Genomic DNA, 25,232 nt, shown 5'->3' with positions numbered 1-25,232 from the left:
TAAACCTACTTCACTAGGAATGTTTCAGTGTCTCTGGGCTACGCACAGTTTACTGACTAGTCTACTATACATTAGCGCTGTGGTCATGTACTCTGCCTGAACTAATTATAAATGCAGCATAAAAACCTGCTCTGTATATAGACACCTGGTGTGTACTCACTACTGTAGATAACTTGGGCACCAGGTCATTATAGATCATAGAGGGATGTGGGGCCCGACCAAGGTGACCCTTAATTCCTGAATAAACATGATCAGATATCGGTTGCCTTCTATTTTTCCTCTTGTTTTACAGAATTGTTGCTGAGACATCTACAGGTTGTTTATTTGCAGGTTCATCTCTAGGACGCAAAGGTATTTGTGTTTGTTTTTGTTTTTTTTTTATCTTTCAAAAATTGTTTTCATAAGAAGCAGGCATAATATGAGTGAAATATGTTCCATTTATTTATTTATTTTTTTTTTTTTTTTAGGTGTACCCTCAGATCGCGTCGGTGCAGAAGCTGCAGAAATCCTTCTCCGAAACCTTCGCCATGGGGGCTGCGTTGATGAATATTTACAGGACCAGGTAATTTATCTTAATAAAAAAAAAAAAAAAAAAATTGAATAAATTACCATTCAAACGTTTGGGGTCATCCAGACAATTTTGTCCATGCAAAATCATACTTTTGTTTATCAAATGAGTTGCATAATGAATATAATATAAATATAGTCCAGACAGTGACGAGCTTAGAAATTAATGATTTTTACTTGAAATAATAATTTTCTCCTTCACACTTTGCTTTCGTCACAGAACGCTCCTTTGCAGCAATTCCAGCTTTGCAGACCTTTGGCATTCTAGCTGCTAATTTGCGGAGGTAATCTGGAGATATTTCACACCATGCTTCCAGAAGCCCCCCCACAAGTTGGATTGGCTTGATGGGCACTTTTTGCACCATACGATCAAGCTGCTCCCACAACAGCTCAATAGGGTTGAGATCTGGTGACTGGGCTGGCCACTCCATTACAGATACCAGCTGCCTGCTTCTTCTCTAAATAGTTCATGCATAATTTGGAGGTGTGCTTTGTCATTGTCCTGTTGTAGGATGAAATTGGCTCTAATCAGGCGCTGTCCACAGGGTATGGCATGGCGTTGCAAAATGGAGTGATAGCCTTCCTTATTCAAAATCCCTTTTACCTTGTACAAATCTCCCACTTTACCAGCACCAAAACAACCCCAGACCATCACATTACCTCCACCATGCTTGACAGATAGCGTCAGGCACTCTTCCAGCATCTTTTTAGTTGTTCTGCATCTTACAAATTTTCTTCTGTGTGATCCAAACACCTCAAACTTCGATTAGTCTGTCCATAACACTTTTTTCCAATCTCCCTCTGTCCAATGTCTGTGTTCTTTTGCTCATATTAATCTTTTCCTTTTATTAGCCAGTCTCAGATATGGCTTTTTTTTGCCACTCTGCCCTGAAGACCAGCATCCCGGAGTCTCCTGTTCACAATAGACGTTGACACTGGCATTTTGAGGGTACTATTTAAGGAAGCTGCCAGTTGAGGACCTGTGAGGCATCAATTTTTTAAACTAGTGACTCCAATGTACTAGTCTTGTTGCTCACTTTGCAGCGCGGCCTCCCACTTCTCTTTCTACTCTGGTTAGAGCCTGTTTGTGCTCTGCTCTGAAGGGAGTAGTACACACCGTTGTAGGAAATCTTCTTCTGTTTCTTCGCAATTTCTCGCATGGAATATCCTCCATTTCTAAAAAAATAAGCAAGAATAGACTGTCGAGTTTCACATGAAAGTTCTTTTTCTGACCATTTTGAGTTTAATGGAACCAACAAATGTAATGCTCCAGATTCTCAACTAGCTCAAAGGAAGGTCAATTTTATAGCTTCTCTAATCAGCCAAACTGTTTTCAGCTGTGTTTAACATACTTGCACAAGAGTTTAAGGGATTTCTAAACATCCATTAGCCTTCTAACACAGTTACCAAACACAATGTACCAATAGAACACTGGAGTGGTGGTTGTTGGAAATGGGCCTCTATACACCTATGTAGATATTGCATTCAAAAACAGACGTTTGCAGCTAGAATAGTCATTTACCACTAACCATGTATAGTGTATTTCTGTTTAATGATTTAATGTTAGCTTCATTGGAAAAAAAAGTGCTTTTCTATCAAAAATAAGGAAATATCTAAGCACCCTAAACTTTTGATCTGTGGTGTGTGTGTGTGTGTGTGTGTGTGTGTGTGTGTGTATATATATATATATGTATATATATATATATATATATATATATATATATATATATATATATATATATATATATATATATATATATATATATACACACACACATATATATACATACACACACACACACACACACACGTATGTGTGTGTGTGTGTATATAGATTATATATATATATATATATAATCTCTATATATATATATATATATATATATATATATATATATATATATATATATATATATATATATATATATATATATATATATATATATATATATATATATATATTATATTATATTCTCTATCCTTGAAGAGTAGGTTTTAAATAGACAAGTGTAGACAAGGCAGCTGTGAATGAATATATTAGTGGTGATCTAGTTAGTGCTGTCGGGCTGGTTATCAAGTGCAGGGCTGCAAGCAATGTCAGTTCGTTACACAAAGTTTGTTTTAATTTATTTCTTGTACACTTTTTATTCAGTACAGAATATAGAGACTTGTATGAAAAGTAAAAAGTTCCTCTTATTTGTACCATCCGTTAGATTCTGAGTTTTATTTCTTTTACACTACACTTTATTGGCTGAACGTCAATTAGTTTTTATAGACAATAAGTATACATTTCATTTTCTTTTCTCTTTTAATCTCCAGTTGATTATTTTCATGGCACTGGCAGATGGGGTCTCGCGGATCAAGACAGGACCCCTAACCTTGCATACACAAACGGCCATCCACTTTGTAGAATTACTTACTAAGGTAAGCATGACTTGGCAATGTCCTCTTTGAGACCGGCCACCTTCTAACTCTTATTTGGGCTCCTGAAATAAATATATATTCAGTTCAAACCGGTGTTCAAATAAATGTGACCAGAGGCAATTGCATTTGGGCGGCACGGTGGCTCAGTGGTTAGCACTGCAGTCTTGCAGCGCTGGGGTCCTGGGTTCAAATCCCACCAAGGACACTATCTGCAAGGAGTTTGTATGTTCTCCCTGTGTTTGCGTGGGTTTCCTCCGGGTACTCCGGTTTCCTCCCACACGCCAAAGACATACTGATAGGGACTCTAGATTGTGAGCCCCAATGGGGACAGTGTTGCCAATGTATGTAAAGCGCTGTGGAATTAATAGCGCTATATAAATGAATAAAATTATTATTATTATTATTATTATTATTTGAGTCAGAAAAATGTCCAGAATGTGTGTACTGCATTAGCCTAGTTGTGTGTTGTGTATCCACTCATCTGGTCACTGGCTGATACCAATGTATTGCGAGCTGATGAAAACCATCAGTGTGTTTATGTAGCTGCTGTCTGTTGTTGGTAACATGGTTTCTGTAGGACGTTTCTACATTTTCTGGTATAATCAGAGTTTTCGCCATAATGTGGCACAATGCAGTTAGTGTGTCATAGACGCCACTATTACACCTCCATACAATCTAGAAATTGTACAGATCTGTGTGCAAGAGACCTCAGGCTACATGCGCACGCTGCTTTTTTTCCTGCTTTTTTGCTGCTTTTTTGGCTGCAGTTTTGTCAGCTGAACTTTCTGACATCTGACTTCCCAGCAAAGTCTATGAGAAGTCAGATTTGTCATGCGCACGTTGCAGTTTGTCAGCGTTTTTTTTGTCAAAAGTTTGTGACAAAAAATGCAGCATGTTCATTCTTCCTGCGTTTTTGTCAACATTTGTCACCCATTGAAATCAATGAGGGCATCAAAAACGCAGGAAAAATGCATGCTAATCAAAAGTGGTGCATTTTACCTGCCTTTTACCTGCGTTTTCTTTGTCGCTCCATTGGGAGACCCAGACAATTGGGTGTATAGCTTCTGCCTCCGGAGGCCACACAAAGTTATTACACTTTAAAAAGTGTAACCCCTCCCCTCTGCTATACACCCTCCCGTGCATCACGGGCCCATCAGTTTTATGCTTTGTGTTGAAGGAGGCACACATTCACGCAAGCTCCACATTTTAGTCAGCAGCAGCTGCTGACTTTATCGGATGGAAGACAAGAGGGCCCCAGGGCCCCCGGCATGCTCCCTTCTCACCCCACTTTGGTCGGCGGTGCTGTTAAGGTTGAGGTACCCATTGCGGGTACAAAGGCTGGAGCCACATGCCGTTATCCTTCCCCATCCCTTAGGGGCTCTGGGAGAAGTGGGATCCTAACCGGTCACCAGGCACTGGGACCGAGCTCCCTCCGCAGCCCCCGTGGGAACCTGACGGACAGGAGACTGGATGTCATCAGGGACAGGCCCTGCTTCTCTGAGGTACTCTGTGTCCCCTTGGGGACGGCGCATAGAGCGCCTGTGGATCGGACGCTGCAGCAGCTGCTCTGTGTTTGGGGTCGCCGGGACTACCGCGCCGACCGCGCCTGTTTGCCGGCCGCGCTTATAAATCGAGTCCCCGGCTTTTGCGGCCTAGTACCGCATATTCCCGCCCCCGGGCCTGCCAGTCAGGGGCAAGGGCGGGACGCTAGACTGAACGTCAGCGGTGAGGGCTGGAGCATACTTAGTATCCTCCTCCCCCCTCACTGAGCACTGTGGGGCACCAGGTTCCCGCACTTTCTGAGGCACGCCCACGGCTCCCTCCTCCTCTCAGAACGCTGGCAGCCATTGTTATTATCGCTGCTGCCGGAGGAGAACTTCAAATAGAGCTCCACAACTCTGGGAGGCCCAGGCAGGGAATCTGGTGGACACACAACCGCTGAACGCGGTCGGTAAGCTGCACCTGTTACAGGTGCTGGCCCCCCTGGGTGCCGCAGTGTATATATATGTGTGTGTATGTGTATATATATATATATATATATCTCTCTATCTATCTCTCTATCTCTATCTCTATCTCTATCTCTATCTCTATCTCTATCTCTATCTCTGTCTCTGTCTCTGTCTCTGTCTCTGTCTCTGTCTCTGTCTCTGTCTCTGTCTCTGTCTCTGTCTCTGTCTCTGTCTCTGTCTCTGTCTCTGTCTATTATATATATCCATATCCATATTGGGTATACATTTGCTCTGCTCGGCCGCAGTATTTGCTTGGCTATATACCCTCACTGTTTGCTAAGAGGAGATAACAGCATGTCGTCTGCAGAAAGCAAGGGTGCCAAGGCACAGGCTTATTTTGCAACTTGTACCTCTTGTGCGGCTATGTTACCTGCAGGTTCCACCTACCCTCATTGTGTGCAATGCTCGGCCCCTGTGACACTCACTCAGCCGGAAGCCTCAGGCACTGGTGGGACCCTCGGCTCAGGTAGAACCACCGGCTGCCACTGTCCAGGTGGCAGGGACAGAGTTTGCAGTGTTGGCTGAGAAACTTTCTGAGTCCCTTTCACAATCCATGGCTCAGTCTATGGACAAATGGTCTGCTAAGATACTTGAAGCTTTGCAGTCCAGACCGGTAACACAGGCCCCGGGCACTGTTGAATCATTGATCCCAGGCCCCCCTCGGTTGGAGCAGCAAACTGCTCCTGAGGTGACACATAGGTCCCACGGAGAGGACTCCGACTCGGACCGCAGTCACAGACCGTCTAAGCGGGCTCGCTGGGGACCTTCATCCACTTCATCACGCTGCTCAGGGTCTCAGCATGAGGACTCTCTGGAGGATGAGGCGGAGGTTGCAGCTCAGGGCTCTGATCCTGACGGTGCTCTCAATCGTGATACACCTGAAGGAGACGCTATTGTAAATGACCTTATAGCGTCCATTAACCAGGTGCTAGAACTTCCTCCTCCAACTCCTCCTGTTGAGGAGTCAGATTCACAACAGGAGAAACACCAGTTTAGGTTTCCCAAACGTACAAGGAGTGCTTTTCTCGATCACTCTAACTTCAGGGATGCTGTCCGGAAGCACAGAGCATATCCGGACAAGCGCTTTACTAAGCGCCTTAATGACACACGTTACCCCTTCCCACCTGACGTAGTTAAGGGTTGGGCTCAGTGTCCCAAGGTGGATCCTCCAGTATCTAGGCTGGCGGCTAGATCCGTGGTATCAGTGGCAGATGGCTCAACGCTCAAAGATGCCACTGACAGGCAAATAGAGCTCCTGATGAAATCCATCTATGAAGCCATAGGTGCGTCTTTTGCTCCAGCATTTGCAGCCGTGTGGGCGCTCCAAGCTATCTCAGCTTGTCTGTCTGAGATTAATGCGGTCACACGCACCGCTACTCCGCAGGTCGTGTCTTTGACATCTCAGGCGTCGGCTTTTTCGTCCTACGCCATGAACGCTGTCCTCGACTCGGTGAGCCGTACAGCGGTAGCATCCGCCAATTCGGTGGCAGTCCGCAGGGCCATGTGGCTACGCGAATGGAAGGCAGACTCTGCTTCCAAGAAGTTCTTAACCGGTTTGCCATTTTCCGGCGACCGCTTGTTTGGCGAGCAATTGGACGAAATTATCAAGCAATCCAAGGGAAAGGACTCGTCCTTACCCCAGTCTAAACCGAACAGACCTCAGCAGCGAAAGATTCAATCGAGGTTTCAGTCCTTTCGGCCCTCAGCCAGGTCCCATTCCTCCACGTCCAACAGGTCACAGAAGGGCCAGAGCAACTCTTCTGCATGGCGGTCTAAGTCACGTCCTAAAAAGACCGCCGGAGGAGCCGCCCCCAAGGCGGCCTCCTCATGACTTTCGGTCTCCACAAACCGCATCCTCGGTCGGTGGCAGGCTCTTCCGCTTTTGCGACGCCTGGTGGCCACATGTCCAAGACCGATGGGTGAGAGACATTCTGTCTCACGGTTACAGGATAGAGCTCAGTTCTCGTCCTCCGACTCGTTTCTTCAGAACATCTCCGCCCCCCGAGCGAGCCGATGCACTTTTTCAGGCGGTAAACACTCTGAAGGCAGAAGGAGTGGTGATTCCCGTTCCACCTCAGGAACATGGTCACGGCTTCTACTCCAACTTGTTCGTGGTGCCAAAAAAGGACGGATCATTCCGTCCCGTTCTAGACCTCAAGCTGCTCAACAAGCATGTGAGCACCAGAAGGTTTCGGATGGAATCTCTCCGCTCAGTCATCGCCTCGATGTCACAAGGAGACTTCCTAGCATCAATCGACATCAAAGATGCTTATCTCCATGTGCCGATCGCTCCCGAGCATCACCGCTTTCTGCGTTTCGCCATCAAGGACGAACACCTTCAGTTCGTGGCGCTGCCATTCGGCCTGGCGACAGCCCCACGGGTCTTCACCAAGGTCATGGCAGCAGTGGTGGCGGTTCTACACTCTCAGGGCCACTCTGTGATCCCTTACTTAGACGATCTTCTAGTCAAGGCACCCTCCAGGGTGGCATGCCAACACAGCCTGACCGTCACTCTGGAGACTCTCCAGAGGTTCGGGTGGATCATCAATTTCCCAAAGTCAAATTTGACACCGACCCAATCGCTGACTTACCTCGGGATGGAGTTTCATACCCTTTCAGCGATAGTGAAGCTCCCGCTGGACAAACAGCGTTCACTACAGACAGGGGTACAATCACTTCTTCGGGGTCAGTCACACCCCTTGAGGCGCCTCATGCACTTCCTAGGGAAGATGGTGGCAGCAATGGAGGCAGTTCCTTTTGCGCAGTTTCATCTGCGTCCACTTCAATGGGACATCCTCCGCAAATGGGACAAGAGGCCGACGTCCCTAGACAGGAACGTTTCGCTGTCACGGACAGCCAAGACCTCTCTTCAGTGGTGGCTTCTTCCCACTTCCTTGTCGAAAGGAAAATCCTTCTTGCCCCCATCCTGGGCTGTGGTCACGACGGACGCGAGTCTGTCAGGGTGGGGAGCGGTCTTCCTCCACCACAGGGCTCAGGGAACCTGGACTCCGACAGAGTCCTCCCTTCAGATCAACGTTCTGGAGATAAGGGCAGTGTATCTGGCCCTAAAGGCGTTCCAGCGGTGGCTGGAGGGCAGGCAGATCCGAATTCAGTCGGACAACGCCACGGCGGTTGCGTACATCAACCACCAGGGCGGCACACGCAGTCGTCAAGCCTTCCGAGAAGTTCAGCGGATTCTGCTGTGGGCGGAAGCCACAGCCTCCACCATCTCCGCAGTTCACATCCCGGGCGTAGAAAACTGGGAAGCAGATTTTCTCAGTCGCCAGGGCATGGACGCAGGGGAATGGTCTCTTCACCCGGACGTGTTTCGGGAGATCTGTTGCCGCTGGGGAACGCCGGACGTCGATCTAATGGCGTCTCGGCACAACAACAAAGTCCCGGCATTCATGGCTCGGTCCAAGGATCTCAGAGCTCTGGCGGCAGACGCGTTAGTTCAGGACTGGTCGCAGTTTCGACTGCCTTATGTATTTCCTCCTCTGGCACTGCTGCCCAGGGTATTACGCAAGATCAGGTCCGACTGCAGTCGCGCCATCCTCGTCGCTCCAGACTGACCGAGGAGATCGTGGTACCCGGGTCTGTGGCACCTCACGGTGGGTCAACCGTGGGCACTCCCAGACCGACCAGACTTGCTGTCTCAAGGGCCATTTTTCCATCTGAATTCTGCGGCCCTCAACCTGACTGTGTGGCCATTGAGTCCTGGCTCCTAGCGTCATCAGGGTTATCTCAAGAGGTCATTGCCACCATGAGACAGGCCAGGAAACAAACGTCCGCCAAGATCTACCACAGGACTTGGAGGATCTTCTTATCCTGGTGCTCTGATCAGGGTTTCACTCCCTGGCCGTTTGTCTTGCCCACTTTTCTTTCTTTCCTTCAATCCGGAATGGACAAGGGCTTGTCTCTCGGCTCTCTCAAGGGACAAGTATCGGCGCTTTCCATGTTTTTTCAAAAGCGTCTAGCCAGGCTTCCGCAGGTCCGCACGTTCCTGCAGGGGGTTTGCCACATAGTTCCACCTTACAAGCGTCCGCTAGAACCCTGGGATCTTAACAGGGTGCTGACGGCTCTCCGAAGCCACCTTTCGAGCCGATGCGGGATGTCTCTCTATCTCGCCTTTCGCAGAAGGTGGCCTTCCTAGTGGCAGTCACATCACTTCGGAGAGTGTCTGAGCTAGCAGCGCTGTCATGCAAAGCCCCCTTCCTGGTGTTTCACCAGGATAAGGTGGTTCTGCGTCCGGTCCCGGAATTTCTCCAAGGTGGTATCCCCGTTTCATCTCAATCAGGATATCTCCTTACCTTCTTTTTGCCCTCATCCAGTTCACCAATGTGAAAAGGATTTGCACTTGTTAGATCTCGTGAGAGCACTCAGGCTCTACATTTCACGCACGGCGCCCCTGCGCCGTTCTGATGCGCTCTTTGTCCTTGTCGCTGGCCAGCGTAAGGGGTCGCAGGCTTCCAAGTCAACCTTGGCTAGGTGGATCAAGGAACCGATTCTTGAAGCCTACCGTTCGTCTGGGCTTCCGATTCCTTCAGGGCTGAAAGCCAATTCTACCAGAGCTGTAGGTGCGTCCTGGGCATTGCGGCACCGGGCTACGGCTCAGCAGGTGTGTCAGGCGGCTACCTGGTCGAGTCTGCACACTTTTACAAAACACTATCAGGTGCATGCCTATGCTTTGGCAGACGCCAGCCTAGGTAGGCAAGTCCTTCAGGCGGCAGTGGCCCACCTGTAAGAAGGGACCGTTGTTTCGGCTCTTTTCTTTGTCGGTCCTAATTGGGAGACCCAGACAATTGGGTGTATAGCTACTGCCTCCGGAGGCCACACAAAGTATTACACTTAAAAGTGTAAGGCCCCTCCCCTTCTGGCTATACACCCCCCCGTGGGATCACGGGCTCCTCAGTTTTATGCTTTGTGCGAAGGAGGTCAGACATCCACGCATAGCTCCACTGTTTAGTCAGCAGCAGCTTCTGACTATGTCGGATGGAAGAAAAGAGGGCCCATACGGGGGCCCCCAGCATGCTCCCTTCTCACCCCACTTGCGGTCGGCGGTGTTTGTTAAGGTTGAGGTACCCATTGCGGGTACGGAGGCTGGAGCCCACATGCTGATTCCTTCCCCATCCCCATTAGGGCTCTGGGTGAAGTGGGACTTTACCGGTCTCCGGGCACTGAGACCGTGCTCCATCCACAACCCCTGGAGGACCTGCTGGATACGGAGCGGAGTTTCCTCAGGGACAGGACCCTGCTTCATTAAGGTACTCCGTGTCCCCGTGCTTACCGCACGCACACTGCAGCATTGCTGGGTGTGTTAGTGCGCCGGGGTAAACAGCGCTGCTGCGCTTGTGCCGTTACTCACTACAGCTCTGCTGAGTGTGGAGACTTAGTACGATCGGCCGATCCAGCCGCTGGGATCAGTGTTTACTGCGTCGCGGCTGGGATTTGTGGTGCGCCGGGGACTTCCGCGCTGGCCGTGCATATATGACGGCCGCGCTAGATTACTACAGTCCCCGGCTTTTGCGGCCTAGTTCGTATCGTTCCCGCCCCCAGACCTGCCAGTCAGGAGGAGGGCGGGACGCTGTACAGACCAGCAGCGCTAAGAGCTGGAGTCTGTTTTACATACTCCAGCCCTTACACTAGGCACAGTGGGACGCAGTTTCCCGCACTTTTGTTTGTGGCACGCCCACGGTCCGCCCCTCTTCACAGGACGCCGGCAGCCATTCCTGCCTGCACGCTGAGCTGCAGAGGGGAGGCTGGGAGACCCAGACAAGGGATTCTACGACCTCACACCCGCTTTTCAGCGGGCGGTAAGCAGCCCTCAAGGGCTCTCCCCCACTTGTGCCATAGTGTACTTTGTATTTTGTGCTGGCAATACTTTACACTGTACGGTCGCTGGTGATTTCTGCTATATACCCTCCTTAGATTTCTCAAGGAGACAACAGCATGTCGTACGCAAAAAGCAAAAGTGCCAAGGCACGGACTTTATATGCTGCCTGTACCGCATGTGGGGCTGCTCTACCGGCAGGTTCCACTGACCCCCATTGTGTGCAGTGCTCGGCCCCTGTGGCTATTGCTCAGCCGGGGCCTCTGCTAGAGGTGACCCAGGGAGAACCACCTGTGAATGCTGTCCAGGTGACAGGGACGGAGTTTGCTGCTTTTGCTGACAGATTGTCTATGACTATGTCTAAAATTCTTGAAACATTGCAGTCTAGACCAGTAACTCAGACCATGGGCACTGTTGATTCATTGCCCCCTGGTCCCCCTCAGCTGGAACACTTCCTAGCTCCGGGGGTGTCACATGCACCCCAGGGTGACGGCTCTGACTCGGACGACAGTCCCAGACAACCTAAGCGGGCTCGCTATGAGCGACCCTCAACTTCATCACACTGGTCAGGGTCCCAGCGGGACGGCTCTCTGTGTGATGAGGCGGATGTAACTGATCAGGATTCTGATACTGGGGCCGCTCTCAATCTAGATACCCCGGATGGTGACGCCATAGTGAATGATCTTATAGCGTCCATCAATAAGATGTTAGATATTTCAGGGAAAACAGACTATTTGCTCTGCCACAGGATTAAGGTATGAGAGCCGTGACTTTGCGAACTGTGGTACAGAAGGAGTCATATACGTGGCAACCTGTACATGCCCCCTGGATTATGTCGGTAAAACCAAAAGAGAGCTGCGCAAACGCGTGGGAGAACATCTGGGAGATGTAAGAAACAACAGAGACACTTCGGTGTCAAGACATATCCGACAAATCCATGGAGGGGACACTAAGTCCATTGCATTTAGGGTCCTTGAGGTTGTTCCTGAACCAGAAAGGAAAGGAAATTGGAACCAGCTGCTCCTACAGAGAGAAAGCAGATGGATCTATAGATTTGAATGTGTACAACCAAAGGGACTGAATGAGCAACTTACCTTTGGTTGTTTTTTATAGATACAAGGGACTTCACTCTAGAAACAGCCTTACTGCTTATAGCATTAAAATAATACCCGCTCGGCCAGGATAGTCCCGTGAAGGGACAGGCTCGATTAATGATATAGAGGTGATATATCCGTTCACCCTCTTATTTTTCATTTTCTTTGTACCAATCTTTGTTCCAAGGAATACCTTTGCTCTGTTAAATGAAACTTGAGATAAAGGGGTGTTTGGCTTTTACGCCCCCCCCCCTTGCCTCCCTTGTCCTGGATATGCCGATGTACTGCATGGATCGAATATATGAGATTGATTACGGCATGGTGCAATTTCCAGTTCAATCGGGATAATAATGAAAAGAGAAAATGAGGGGAAGCTATTATACAATAATCCTAATTTCTTTTTCGCTCCTAATTGGGAGACCCAGACAATTGGGTGTATAGCTATTGCCTCTGGAGGCCACACAAAGTATTACACTTAAAAGTGTAAGGCCCCTCCCCTTCTGGCTATACACCCCCAGTGGGATCACTGGCTCACCAGTTTTGTGCTTTGTGCGAAGGAGGCAACACATCCACGCATAGCTCCACTGTTTAGTCAGCAGCAGCTGCTGACTATGTCGGATGGAAGAAAAGAGGGCCCATACAGGGCTCCCAGCATGCTCCCTTCTCACCCCACTTCATGTCGGAGGTGTTTGTTAAGGTTGAGGTACCCATTGCGGGTACGGAGGCTGGAGCCCACATGCTGCTTCCTTCCCCATCCCTTTTTACAGGGCTCTGGGTGAAGTGGGATCCTATCGGTCTCCAGGCACTGAGACCGTGCTCCATCCACAGCCCCTGGTATCTGCTGGACATGGAGCGGAGTATCTTCAGGGACATGGCCCTGCTACATGGAGGTACTCTGTGTCCCTGTGGGGACCGCGCAGACACACGGCAGCATTGCTGGGTGTGTTAGTGCGCCAGGGACAGCGGCGCTGTCCGCACTAGTGCCATCGCACACCACAGCGTTGCTGGGTGTGTTAGTGTATTGGGTGACTACTGCGCTAACCGCCGCTGCCATTTTTATTTAAGGCGCCGCTGGGATTTGTGGTGCGCCGGGGACTTCCGCGCCGGCCAGCACTGATATGCCGGCCGCGCTTATTAACTCGAGTCCCCGGCTTCTGGGCCTAGTCTCCCTTCGTTACCGCCCACAGGCCTGACAGTCAGGGTAGGGGCGTGACGCTGCATAGCACAGCAGCGCTGAGAGCTGGAGTATGTTTTGCATACTCCACCCCTCTCACTGTGTGCACTGTGAAACCGGATTCCCGCACTTTCTCAGGCACGCCCACGGCTTCCTTCTCCACAAGGACGCCGGCAGCCATTAGTGTCAGTTTCTGTACGATACAGAGACAAGTGTGGAAGACCCTGGCATTCTGATAGTCACACAATCGCTGCAACAGGCGTTAAGCAGCACCTGTGGTGCTAACCCCACTAGTGCAGAAGTGCACTTATAGATATGCTTGTACTATATACATTGCACTGTTTGGTCGCACGTTGTATATACCCTCCTGGATTGTGCGGAGGAGTTATCAGCATATTCTCTGTGTAAAACAAAGGTGCAGAACCACATGTTTTTCTATGCAGCCGGTACAGCATGTACGGCTATACGGCCGGCAGGTTACATAGACCCCCATTATATCCAACTCAGCCGGAGTCTCTGCTAATGGCCAGAGGATGAGGACGGTGTCTGCAGTATTTACTGACAGATTTTCTGAGACTATGGCTATGATACTAGAAGCCTAGCAGTCCGGACATGTCTCTCACAACATGGGCACTGTTGAATCATTGATCCATGGCCCCCCTCAGTGTGAACAACTAACAGCTCCGGGAATGTCACACGCATCCCAGAGTCACGGCTCTGCACAGACGTCAGTCCCAGACAGCCTAAGCGGGCTCACTATGAGCGGCCCTCGGTTTCATCAGGGTCCTAGCAGAAGGACTCTCTGTGTAATGAGGCGGAAGTAGCGGCTCAGGATTCTGATCCTGAGACCGCTCTCAATCTGGATACACCTAATGGTGACGCCATAGTGAATAATCTTATAGCGTCCATCAATAGAATGTTGGTTATTTCTCACCCAGCTCCTCCAGTGGAGGAGTCAGCTTCACGTATTTTTCTGGACCACTCTGCCTTCAGAGAGGCAGTCCAGGAACACCACACTTATCCAGATATGCGCTTCTCCAAACGGCTTAGGATACACGTTATCCCTGCCCCCTGACGTGGTCAAGGACTGGACCCAGTGTCCCAAGCGGCATCCTCCAATCTCCAGGCTTGTAGCTAGATCCATAGTTGCAGTGGGAGATGGAGCTGCACTTAAAGATGCCACTGACAGACAGATGGATCTCTGGTCTAAATCCATCTATGAGACTGTCGGCGCACCGTTGGCTCCAGCATTCTCACCCTTGGGGCACTCCAAGCTATTTCAGCTTGTCTTACACAGATTGACACGGTTACACGTACATCTGTGCCGCAGGTGGCATCCTTAACCTCTCAAATGTCTGCATTTGTTTCTTACGCGATTCAGGTTGCCCTAGACTCTGCGAACCGTACGGCAGTAGCCTCCGCTGCTCCGTGTTTTTAAGCAGAGCCTGGTCTGCTCGTTAAGTGAATGGAAGGCAGATTCTGCTTCCAAAAAAGGTTGCTTAACCAGTTGCCTTTTTCTGCTGACCGACTGTTTGGTGAGCGTTTGGATGTAACCATTAAACAGTCCAGGGGTAAGGATTCATCCTTTCCTCAGCCCGGACACAACAAACCCCAACAGAGCAGGAGGCAGTCGTGGTTTCGGTCTTTTCGAGGCTCGGGCAGGTCCCATTTTTCCTCGTCCAATGTGGACTCAAAAGGATCAGAGGAGATCAGATTCTTGGCGGGCTCAGTCACGCCCAAAAAAGAGACAGTCTGAAAACCCGCTTCCAAGGCGGCTTCCTCATGACTTGCGGCCTCCTCTCTCCGCATCCTCGGTCGGTAGCAGGCTCACCCGCCTTGGCGATATTTAGCTGCCATAGGTCAATGACCGTTGGGTGTGAGACATTCTGTCTCACGGGTACAGGATAGAGCTCACTTCTCGTCCTCCAACTCGATTCTTCAGAACTTCTCCACCTCCCGGCCGAGCCGCTGCTCTTCTGCAAACAGGGTGCACTCTATAGGCAGAAAGAGTGATGACCCCCGTTCCTCTTCAGGAACAAGGTCACGGTTTTTACCCCAAATTATTTGCGGTGCCTATAAGAACGGGCCGTTCCGTCCCGTTCTGGATCTAAAACTGCTCAGCAAGCTCGTGAACACCAGGCGGTTCCGGATGGAATCCCTCCGCCATGTCATCGCCTCAATGTCCCAAGGAGATTTCCTAGCATCATTAGGCATCAAGGATGCTTATCCACACGTGCCGATTGATCCAGAGCACTAGCGTTTCTACGCTTCGTTATAGGAGACGAACACCTTCTGTTCGTAGCTCTACCTTCCGGCTAGCGACAGTCCCACTGGTCTTCGCCAAGGTCAGGGCAGCAGTAGTCACAGTCCTGCACTCTCAGGGTCACTCTGTGATCCCATATTTAGACGATCTACTTGTCAAGGCACTCTCTTAGGAAACATGCCGACACTGCCCGAACGTTGCGCTGGAGACTCTCTAGAGTTTTGGGTGGATCATCAACTTTTTGAAGTCAGATCCGACCCCGACCCTATCGCTAACATATCTAGGCATGGAGTTTCATACTCTCTCAGCGATAGTGAAGCTTCCGCTAGACAAACAGCATTCACTACGGGCTGCAATCTCTTCTTTAAGAACCAGTCGCACACATTGAGACGCCTCATGCACTTCCTACGTAAGATGGTAGCAATGGAGGCAGTTCTTTTCGCGCAGTTTCATCTGCGTCCACTACAATGTGACATTCTCCGCCAATGGGACGGGGAGTCGACCTCCCTCAACAGAGTCGTCTTTCTTTCTCAGGCGGCCAAGGAATCTCTACGGTGGTGGCTTCTTCCCACCTCATGGTCAAAAAGAAGGTCCTTCCTATCCCCATCCTGGGCGATAGTTACGACAGACGCGAGTCTATCAGGGTGGGGAGCAGTTTTTCTCCACCACAGCGCTCAGGGTACGTGGACTCAGCAAGAGTCCACCCTTCAGATCAATGTTCTTGAACACAGAGCAGTGTATCTTGCCCTACAAACCTTCCAACAGCAGCTGGACAGCAAGCAAATCCGACTTCAGTCGGACAACTCCACAGCGGTGGCATACATCAACCACCAAGGAAGAACGCGCAACCGGCAAGCCTTCCAGGAAGTCCGGCAGGTTCTGATGTGGGTGGAAGACACGGCATCCACCATATCCACAGTTCACATCCCAGGCGTGGAAAACTAGGAAGCTGACTTCCTAAGTCGCCGGGGTGTGGCCGAAAGGGTATGGTCTCTTCACCCGGACGGGTTTTCAGGAGATCTGGCGCCGCTGACAGAGGCCGGACGTCGATCTAATGGCGTCACGGCACAACATCAATGTGCCAGCTTCATGGCACGGTTTCACAATCATCGAGCTCTGGCGGCAGACGCCTTAGTTCAGCATTGGTCGCAGTTCCAGCTACCTTTTATGTGCCACCTCTGGCATTGTTGCCCAGAATGCTGCGCTAGATCAGGACCGACTGCGGCCGCGCCATCCTCGTCGCTACAGATTGGCCGAGGATGTTGTGGTTCCCGGTTCTGTGGTGCCTCACGGTAGGCTAACCGGGGGCACTACCAGACCAATCAGACTGGCTGTCTCAAGGGCCATTCTTCCATTTGAATTCTACGGCCCTCAACCTGATGGTGTGGCATTGAGTCCTGGAACCTAGTGTCGTCAGGATTACCTCAGGACGTGGTTGCCACCATGAGACAGGCTAGCATACCAACGTCCGCCAAGATTGACCACAGGACGTGGAAGATATTCTTATCTCGGTGCTCGGCGCAGGGTGTTTCTCCCTGGCCGGTTGCATCGTCTGTTTCCTTCCTTCCTGCAATCTAGGTTGGAAAAAGGGTTGTCGCTCAGTTCCCTTTAGGGACAAGTCTCAGCGCTATCTGTATTTTTTCAGAAACGACTTCCTCAGGTACGCACGTTCCTACGGGGAGTTTGTCGTCTCAGCACTCCGTACAAGCGGCCGTTAGAGCCCTGGGATCTGAACAAGGTTCTAATTGCTCTCCAGATGCCGCCTTTCGAGCCTTTGAAAGAGGTCTCCCTTCCCGCTTTTCTCGGGAAGTGGCCTTCTAGTAACGGTCTCGTCTCTTAGGAGAGTTTCCGAGCTAGCAACGCTCTCATACAAATCTCCCTTCCTGGTCCTTCACCAGGACAGGGTAGTTCTGCGTCCGATTCCGGAATTTCTCCCTAAGGTGGTATCCCACTTTCATATCAATCAGGATATCACCTCACCTTCTTTGTGTCCTCGTCCAGTCCATCAATTTCAGAAGGATTTGCATCTGTTGGTTCTGGTGAGAGCACTCAGGTTCTACTTCCCGCATGGCGCTCCTGCGCCACCCGGATGCACTCTTTGTCCTTGTCGCTGGTCGGCGTAAACAGTCGCAAGCTTCTGAATCCACCCTGGCTCGGGGGATCGAGGAACCAATTCTTGAAACCTACAGTTCTACTGGGCTTCTGGTTCTCTCAAGGCTGAAGGCCCATTCTACCAGAGCCGTGGGTGCATCCTGGGCATTACGGCACCAGGCTACGGCTCAGCAGGTGTGTCAGGCACCTACCTGATTGAGTCTGCATACTTTTACCAAGCATTTTCAGGTGCATACCTACGCTTCGGCAGACGCCAGCCTAGGTAGATAAGTCCTTCAGGCGGCGATTGCCCACCTGTAGGAAAGGGCTGTTTGACGGCCCTATCACGAGGTATTCTTTTACCCACCCAGGGACTGCTTTTGGACGTCCCAATTGTCTGGGTCTCCCAATTAGGAGCGAAAAAGAAGAAGGGAATTTTGTTTACTTACCGTAAATTCCTTTTCTTCTAGCTCCAATTGGGAGACCCAGCACCCGCCCTGTTTTCTCGGGGTTTTTCTGTTTTTTCGGGTGCACATGTTGTTCATGTGGTATGGTTCAGTTCTCCGATGTTTCCTCGGATTGAATTGGTCTTTAAACCAGTTATTGGCTTTCCTCCTTCTTGCTTTGGCACTAAAACTGGTGAGCCAGTGATCCCACTGGGGGTGTATAGCCAGAAGGGGAGGGGCCTTACACTTTTAAGTGTAATACTTTGTGTGGCCTCCGGAGGCAATAGCTATACACCCAATTGTCTGGGTCTCCCAATTGGAGCTAGAAGAAAAGGAATTTACGGTAAGTAAACAAAATTCCCTTCATTGGATGCCTCACCATATCCACCCCCCCCCCCAAAAAAATAAAATCCCCCATCATCCCCCTCTCCCCCCCCCCCCCCCCCCTCTTCTGCCTCCTACCTCTATAATTGATGACGTAATGGGATGAGACCAGGATACCATTCGCCTGGGTTTCTCTATAACCCTTAACTTTATTGTGACAGTATAATAAAGACTACATACATGGTGCCAGTGGAAGAGGGCCGGCCCTCTCTTTTATAATATAGAGCGCTCCACTGTAACAAAATGAAATATGATGGTGGATGGAACGCTAGTAGAGGAGGTCCCTTACTGCTAGGTTAGGCTAAGTATTAATATAATATAACTCCTGATATAACATCTTATAATGCAATAGGGTCATGGTGATTGACACGGTGAGGCGGGACCGAGTAGTCACATGTTCAGCTATGTGACATCACCCGGCCGGCCCCCTCCTCTGAAATACAGAGTGCTCCATTATAACAATATGAAATCTGATAGTGGATGGAGCACTAGTAGAGAGGGTCCCTCACAGCTAGTTCAGGCTGAGTATTAATAAAACATAAACCCAAATACAACATCACTATGGTGGATGACGTAAGGGGGCGGGGCCGAGCGTTCACATGTCCGATCATGTGACACCACCCGATCGGCCCCCTCCTCTGAAATACAGAGTGCTCCACTGTAACAACATGAAATCTGATGGTGGATGGAGCGCTAGTAGAGAGGGTCCCTTACAGCCAGGTCACGCTGAGTATTAATAAAACATAAACCCAAATACAACATCACTATGGTGGATGACGTAAGGGGGTGGGGCCGAGCGCTCACATGTCGGATCATGTGATACCATCTGATCGGCGCCCGTTTTGAAACTCTGGTTGAACAGGGTGTTTTGATAGATAAACAAACCGGGTATCCATGGAGAGTGGGCGGGTCGGTTCCAGGTGAATCATATCCTGTCATTGGGAAATGTACTTAAGAGTTCTGGTCTGTGATGCGGCTTGCTCTGCCACAAGCACCGTCTCTTGAGGGATATCTGCTGCCACACATGCAGCTGGGCATCAGAATGGTATGTAACAAAATATGGGGAATCTCTACCTGCGCAATGGTATTATTTGGACAAGATTTTTAATAGAACTATTTATTCCACAGGCGATTGTGCCTTGAAACTCCTGATGAACCCCAATACATATTAGTGGGGGGAAACGCGTCGAGTTTTTCCTTTGGACATATTGCGGACTGTATTCTTTTGTGGAAAAGCTGCCATGAGAACATAAGATGAGATAAGTGACCATCTTTAAGTATCCAAATATATATATAAACTGCCTATACCTGAATTGGTGAGGGAGTTTAGGGTCAGCTACCAAGGGCTAGCCGCCGTGGAATGGGGGCACCTATTTAACTTTAGGGTGCGTGTAACGAAAGTTATATCTCCATTGACAGGTAGCGGACAGATTGAGGTAGGGTGTATTTAGACTCCGGTGCCTTAGTCTGAATAGACAATGCTGGAAGTTCAGAGGGTGGAGAGGTCTCCAACTGTGGCCTTATGAGCTCTTTCTCCCCTTTCTGGACTGTGTTTATGCAAAGAGCTGCCGTGAGAATGCTAAGATAAGTGATCTCCTTATTGAACGAAATTAATTAAATATCTAAACTACCTGTACCTGTATTAGTGAGGGAGTTTAGGGGCAGCTATAAAGGGCTAGCCGTCGTGGAATGGGGGCACCTTTTTAACTTTAGGGTGCGTGTAACATAAGTTATATCTCCATTGACAGGTAGCGGACAGATAGATCTAGGGCGCATTTAGATCTGTTTGCCCTAAATCTAGATAAACAGTACCGTAATTTCCACAAAAAAACTCCGCATAAATAAAGGGGTCCTTTAATTGTGGCCTCATTGTGTCCGAATTTTTTGTTTGTTCTTGTTGGTTGTGTGTATCACTCACGGTGTGGGATTAATTTGTACTTTTAAATTTATCTAATAAAAATTGATGTTTTAAATATTTAATGAAGGTAGGATTGCTAGTAAAAATTTGATATACTGCCTCCAAAAATAATAATCTCTTCTAGTTTTAGATATTTCTCCACCAGCTCCTCCTGCGGAGGAGGCAGCTTCACAGCAGGAGAAATTCCATTTCAGGTATCCCAAGCGTAAATTAAGCACTTTTCTGGACCACTCTGACTTTAGAGACGCAATCCAGAAACATCACGCTTATCCAGATAAGCGTTTCTCCAAACGGCTTAAAGATACGCGCTATCCTTTTCCCCCTGACGTGGTCAAGGGCTGGACACAGTGTCCCAAGGTGGACCCTCCAATCTCCAGGCTTGCAGCCAGATCTCTAGTTGCAGTGGAAGATGGGGCGGCACTTAAAGATGCCACTGACAGACAGATGGAGCTCTGGTTAAAATCCATCTATGAAGCTATTGGAGCGTCGTTGGCGCCAGCATTCGCAGCCGTATGGGCACTCCAAGCTATTTCAGCTGGCCTTACACAGGTCGACACGGTCACACGTACATCTGCTCCGCAGGTGGCACCATTGACCTCTCAAATGTCTGCATTCGCGTCTTACGCGATTAATGCTGTCCTAGACTCTACGAGCCGTACGGCGGTGGCGTCAGCCAACTCCGTGGTTTTACGCAGAGCCCTGTGGTTGAGAGCATGGAAGGCAGATTCTTCTTCCAAGAAGTGCTTAACCAGTTTGCCTTTTTCTCGTGACCAGTTGTTTGGTGAGCGTTTGGATGAAATCATTAAACACTCCAAGGGTAAGGATTCATCCTTACCGCAACCCAGACAAAACAAACCCCAACAGAGGAGGGGACAGTCTGGTTTTCGGTCCTTTCGAGGCTCCGGCAGGTCCCAATTCTACTCGTCCAAAAGGACTCAAAAGGATCAGAGGAGCTCAAATTCTTGGCGGACTCAATCACGCCCAAAAAGCCAGCCGGAAGAACCGTTACCAAGACGGCTTCCTCATGACTTTCAGTCTCCTCTCTCCGCATCCTCAGTCGGTGGCAGGCTCTCCCGCTTTGGCGACATTTGGCTGTCACAGGTCAAAGACCGTTGGGTGAGAGACATTCTGTCTCACGGGTACAGGATAGAGTTCAGCTCTCGTCCTCCAACTCGTTTCTTCAGAACTTCTCCACCGCCCGACCGAGCCGATGCTCTGCTGCAAGCGGTGTCCGCTCTAAAGGCGGAAGGAGTGGTGACTTCCGTTCCTCTTCAGGAACAAGGCCACGGTTTTTACTCAAATTTGTTTGTGGTGCCAAAGAAAGACGGGTCGTTCCGTCCCGTCCTGGATCTAAAGCTGCTCAACAAACACGTAAAAACCAGGAGGTTCCGGATGGAATCTCTCCGCTCCGTTATCGCCTCAATGTCTCAAGGAGATTTTCCTAGCATCAATAGACATCAAGGATGCTTATCTCCACGTGCCAATTGCGCCAGAGCATCAGCGTTTTCTACGCTTCGTTATAGGAAGCGAACACCTGCAGTTCGTAGCTCTACCTTTCGGGCTGGCGACAGCCCCTCGGGTCTTCACCAAGGTCATGGCAGCAGTAGTAGCAGTCCTGCACTCGCAAGGTCACTCTGTGATCCCGTATTTAGACGATCTACTTATCAAGGCACCCTCTCAAGAGGCATGCCAACACAGCCTGAACGTGGCACTGAAGACTCTCCAGAGTTTCGGGTGGATCATCAACTTTTCAAAGTCAAATCTAACCCCGACCCAATCACTAATATATCTTGGCATGGAGTTTCATACTCTCTCAGCGATAGTGAAGCTTCCACTGGACAAACAGTGCTCGCTACAGACAGGGGTGCAATCTCTCCTGCAGGGCCAGTCGCACCCCTTGAGGCGCCTCATGCACTTCCTAGGGAAGATGGTAGCAGCAATGGAAGCAGTTCCTTTTGCGCAGTTTCATCTGCGTCCATTACGATGGGACATTCTCCGCCAATGGGACGGGAAGTCGACGTCCCTCGACAGGGAGGTCTCCCTCTCTCAGGCAGCCAAGGAATCTCTCCGGTGGTGGCTTCTTCCCACCTCATTGTCAAAAGGAAAGTCGTTCCTACCCCCATCCTGGGCGGTGGTCACGACAGATGCGAGTCTATCAGGGTGGGGAGCAGTGTTTCTCCACCACAGGGCTCAAGGTACGTGGACTCGGAAAGAGTCCACCCTTCAGATCAATGTTCTGGAAATCAGAGCAGTGTATCTTGCCCTACAAGCCTTCCAACAGTGGCTGGAAGGCAAGCAGATCCGAATTCAGTCGGACAACTCCACAGCGGTGGCATACATCAACCACCAAGGGGGAACACGCAGTCGGCAAGCCTTCCAGGAAGTCCGGCGGATTCTGACGTGGGTGGAACACACGGCATCCACCATATCCGCAGTTCACATCCCAGGCGTAGAAAACTGGGAAGCAGACTTTCTCAGTCGCCAGGGCATGGACGCAGGGGAATGGTCCCTTCACCCGGACGTGTTTCAGGAGATCTGTCGCCGCTGGGGGATGCCGGACGTCGACCTGATGGCGTCACGGCACAACAACAAAGTCCCGGTTTTCATGGCACGGTCTCACGATCACCGAGCTCTGGCGGCAGACGCCTTAGTTCAAGATTGGTCGCAGTTCCGGCTACCGTATGTGTTCCCACCTCTGGCATTGTTGCCCAGAGTGCTCCGCAAAATCAGGTCCGACTGCCGCCGCGCCATTCTCGTCGCTCCAGACTGGCCAAGGAGGTCGTGGTACCCGGATCTGTGGCACCTCACGGTAGGCCATCCGTGGGCACTACCAGACCATCCAGACTTGCTGTCTCAAGGGCCATTTTTCCATCTGAATTCTGCGGCCCTGAACCTGACTGTGTGGCCATTGAGTCCTGGATCCTAGCGGCCTCAGGTTTATCTCATGAAGTGGTTGCCACCATGAGACAGGCTAGGAAGCCATCCTCCGCCAAGATCTGCCACAGGACGTGGAGGATATTCCTATCTTGGTGCTCTGCTCAGGGAGTTTCTCCCTGGCCTTTTGCATTGCCTACTTTTCTTTCCTTCCTGCAGTCTGGGTTGGAAAAAGGTTTGTCGCTTGGCTCCCTTAAAGGTCAAGTCTCCGCGCTATCCGTATTTTTTCAGAAACGCCTGGCGCGACTTCCTCAGGTACGCACGTTCCTGCAAGGGGTTTGTCATATCGTCCCCCCTTACAAGCGGCCGTTGGAGTCCTGGGACCTGAACAAGGTTCTAATTGCTCTCCAGAAGCCGCCTTTCGAGCCTATGAAGGAGGTTTCCCTTTCTCGTCTTTCACAGAAAGTGGCCTTTCTAGTGGCGGTCACGTCTCTTCGGAGAGTGTCCGAGCTGGCGGCGTTATCATGCAGATCTCCATTCCTGGTGTTTCACCAGGACAAGGTAGTTCTGCGTCCAATTCCAGAATTTCTTCCCAAGGTGGTATCTTCCTTTCATCTCAATCAAGATATCACTTTACCGTCTTTGTGTCCGCATCCAGTTCACCAATTTGAAAAGGGTTTGCATTTATTGGATCTGGTGAGAGCACTCAGGATCTACATTTCCCGCACGGCGTCTCTGCGCCGCTCGGATGCACTCTTTGTCCTTGTCGCTGGTCAGCGTAAAGGGTCGCAAGCTTCCAAATCCACCCTTGCGCGGTGGATCAAGGAACCAATTCTTCACACCTACCGTTCGGCTGGGCTTCCGATTCCATCAGGACTGAAGGCCCATTCTACCAGAGCCGTGGGTGCGTCCTGGGCATTACGGCACCAGGCTACGGCTCAGCAGGTGTGCCAGGCGGCTACCTGGTCGAGTCTGCACACTTTTACCAAGCATTATCAGGTGCATACCTACGCTTCGGCGGATGCCGGCCTAGGTAGACAAGTCCTTCAGGCGGCGGTGGCTCACCTGTAGGAAAGGGCTGTTTGACGGCCCTATCACGAGGTATTCTTTTACCCACCCAGGGACTGCTTTTGGACGTCCCAATTGTCTGGGTCTCCCAATTAGGAGCGACAAAGAAGAAGGGAATTTTGTTTACTTACCGTAAATTCCTTTTCTTCTAGCTCCAATTGGGAGACCCAGCACCCGCCCTGTTTTCTTAGGAAGTTTTTTTTTTTTTTCGGGTGCACATGTTGTTCATGTTGAACAGTTCAGTTCTCCGAGGCTGTTTCTCGGGTTGAATTTGTATTTAAAACAGTTATTGGCTTTCCTCCTTCTTGCTTTTGCACTAAAACTGAGGAGCCCGTGATCCCACGGGGGGGTGTATAGCCAGAAGGGGAGGGGCCTTACACTTTTAAGTGTAATACTTTGTGTGGCCTCCGGAGGCAGTAGCTATACACCCAATTGTCTGGGTCTCCCAATTGGAGCTAGAAGAAAAGGAATTTACGGTAAGTAAACAAAATTCCCTTCTTTATCGAGGTATTCTTTTACCCACCCAGGGATTGCTTTTGGACATCCCAATTGTCTGGGTCTCCCAATGGAGCGACAAAGAAGGGAATTTTGTTTACTTACCGTAAATTCCTTTTCTTCTAGCTCCTATTGGGAGACCCAGCTCCCGCCCCTGTTCCCTTCGGGCTGTTGTTCTATTGTGTACACATGTTGTTCATGTTCAATTGTTCTTTGGTTCATGGTTTCAGTTCTCCGAACATCCTTCGGATTGAATTTACCTTAGACCAATTTATAAGTTTCCTCCTTCCTGCTTTGGCACCAAAACTGATGGGCCCGTGATGCACGGGAGGGTGTATAGCAGAGGGGAGGGGTTACACTTTTTAAAGTGTAATAACTTTGTGTGGCCTCCGGAGGCAGAAGCTATACACCCAATTGTCTGGGTCTCCCAATAGGAGCTAGAAGAAAAGGAATTTACGGTAAGTAAACAAAATTCCCTTCTTTGCTAGCAAAAACGCAGGTGATTTGTCAGGAAGTGAGGTCAGGCAAGTGGTCCCGTCCCGTCCCGTCCTCCATGTGTTCCCCGAAGTACCGCTGTCCCCAGGGGAGATGATGT

General features: G+C 50.0%; 1 protein-coding gene across 3 annotated transcripts in view; it reads left to right on the top strand.

The window, feature by feature from the left end:
• Positions 1 to 25,232, top strand: part of RTCA (RNA 3'-terminal phosphate cyclase) — a 68,916-nt gene that overhangs the window by 34,565 nt on the left and 9,119 nt on the right. For all 3 annotated transcript variants that reach the window (XM_075320986.1, XM_075320987.1, XM_075320985.1), the window contains exons 9-11: positions 293 to 351; positions 468 to 562; positions 2,887 to 2,991. In XM_075320986.1, coding sequence (XP_075177101.1) covers positions 293 to 351; positions 468 to 562; positions 2,887 to 2,991 — 259 coding nt within the window. The remainder of the gene's footprint in view (positions 1 to 292; positions 352 to 467; positions 563 to 2,886; positions 2,992 to 25,232) is intronic.

Source organism: Anomaloglossus baeobatrachus, chromosome 8, assembly GCF_048569485.1.
Source record: "Anomaloglossus baeobatrachus isolate aAnoBae1 chromosome 8, aAnoBae1.hap1, whole genome shotgun sequence".
NCBI classification, from domain to species: Eukaryota; Metazoa; Chordata; class Amphibia; order Anura; family Aromobatidae; genus Anomaloglossus; species Anomaloglossus baeobatrachus.
Note: the sequence above shows the minus strand (reverse complement) of the source record. Positions and strands in the feature narration are given on the sequence as shown.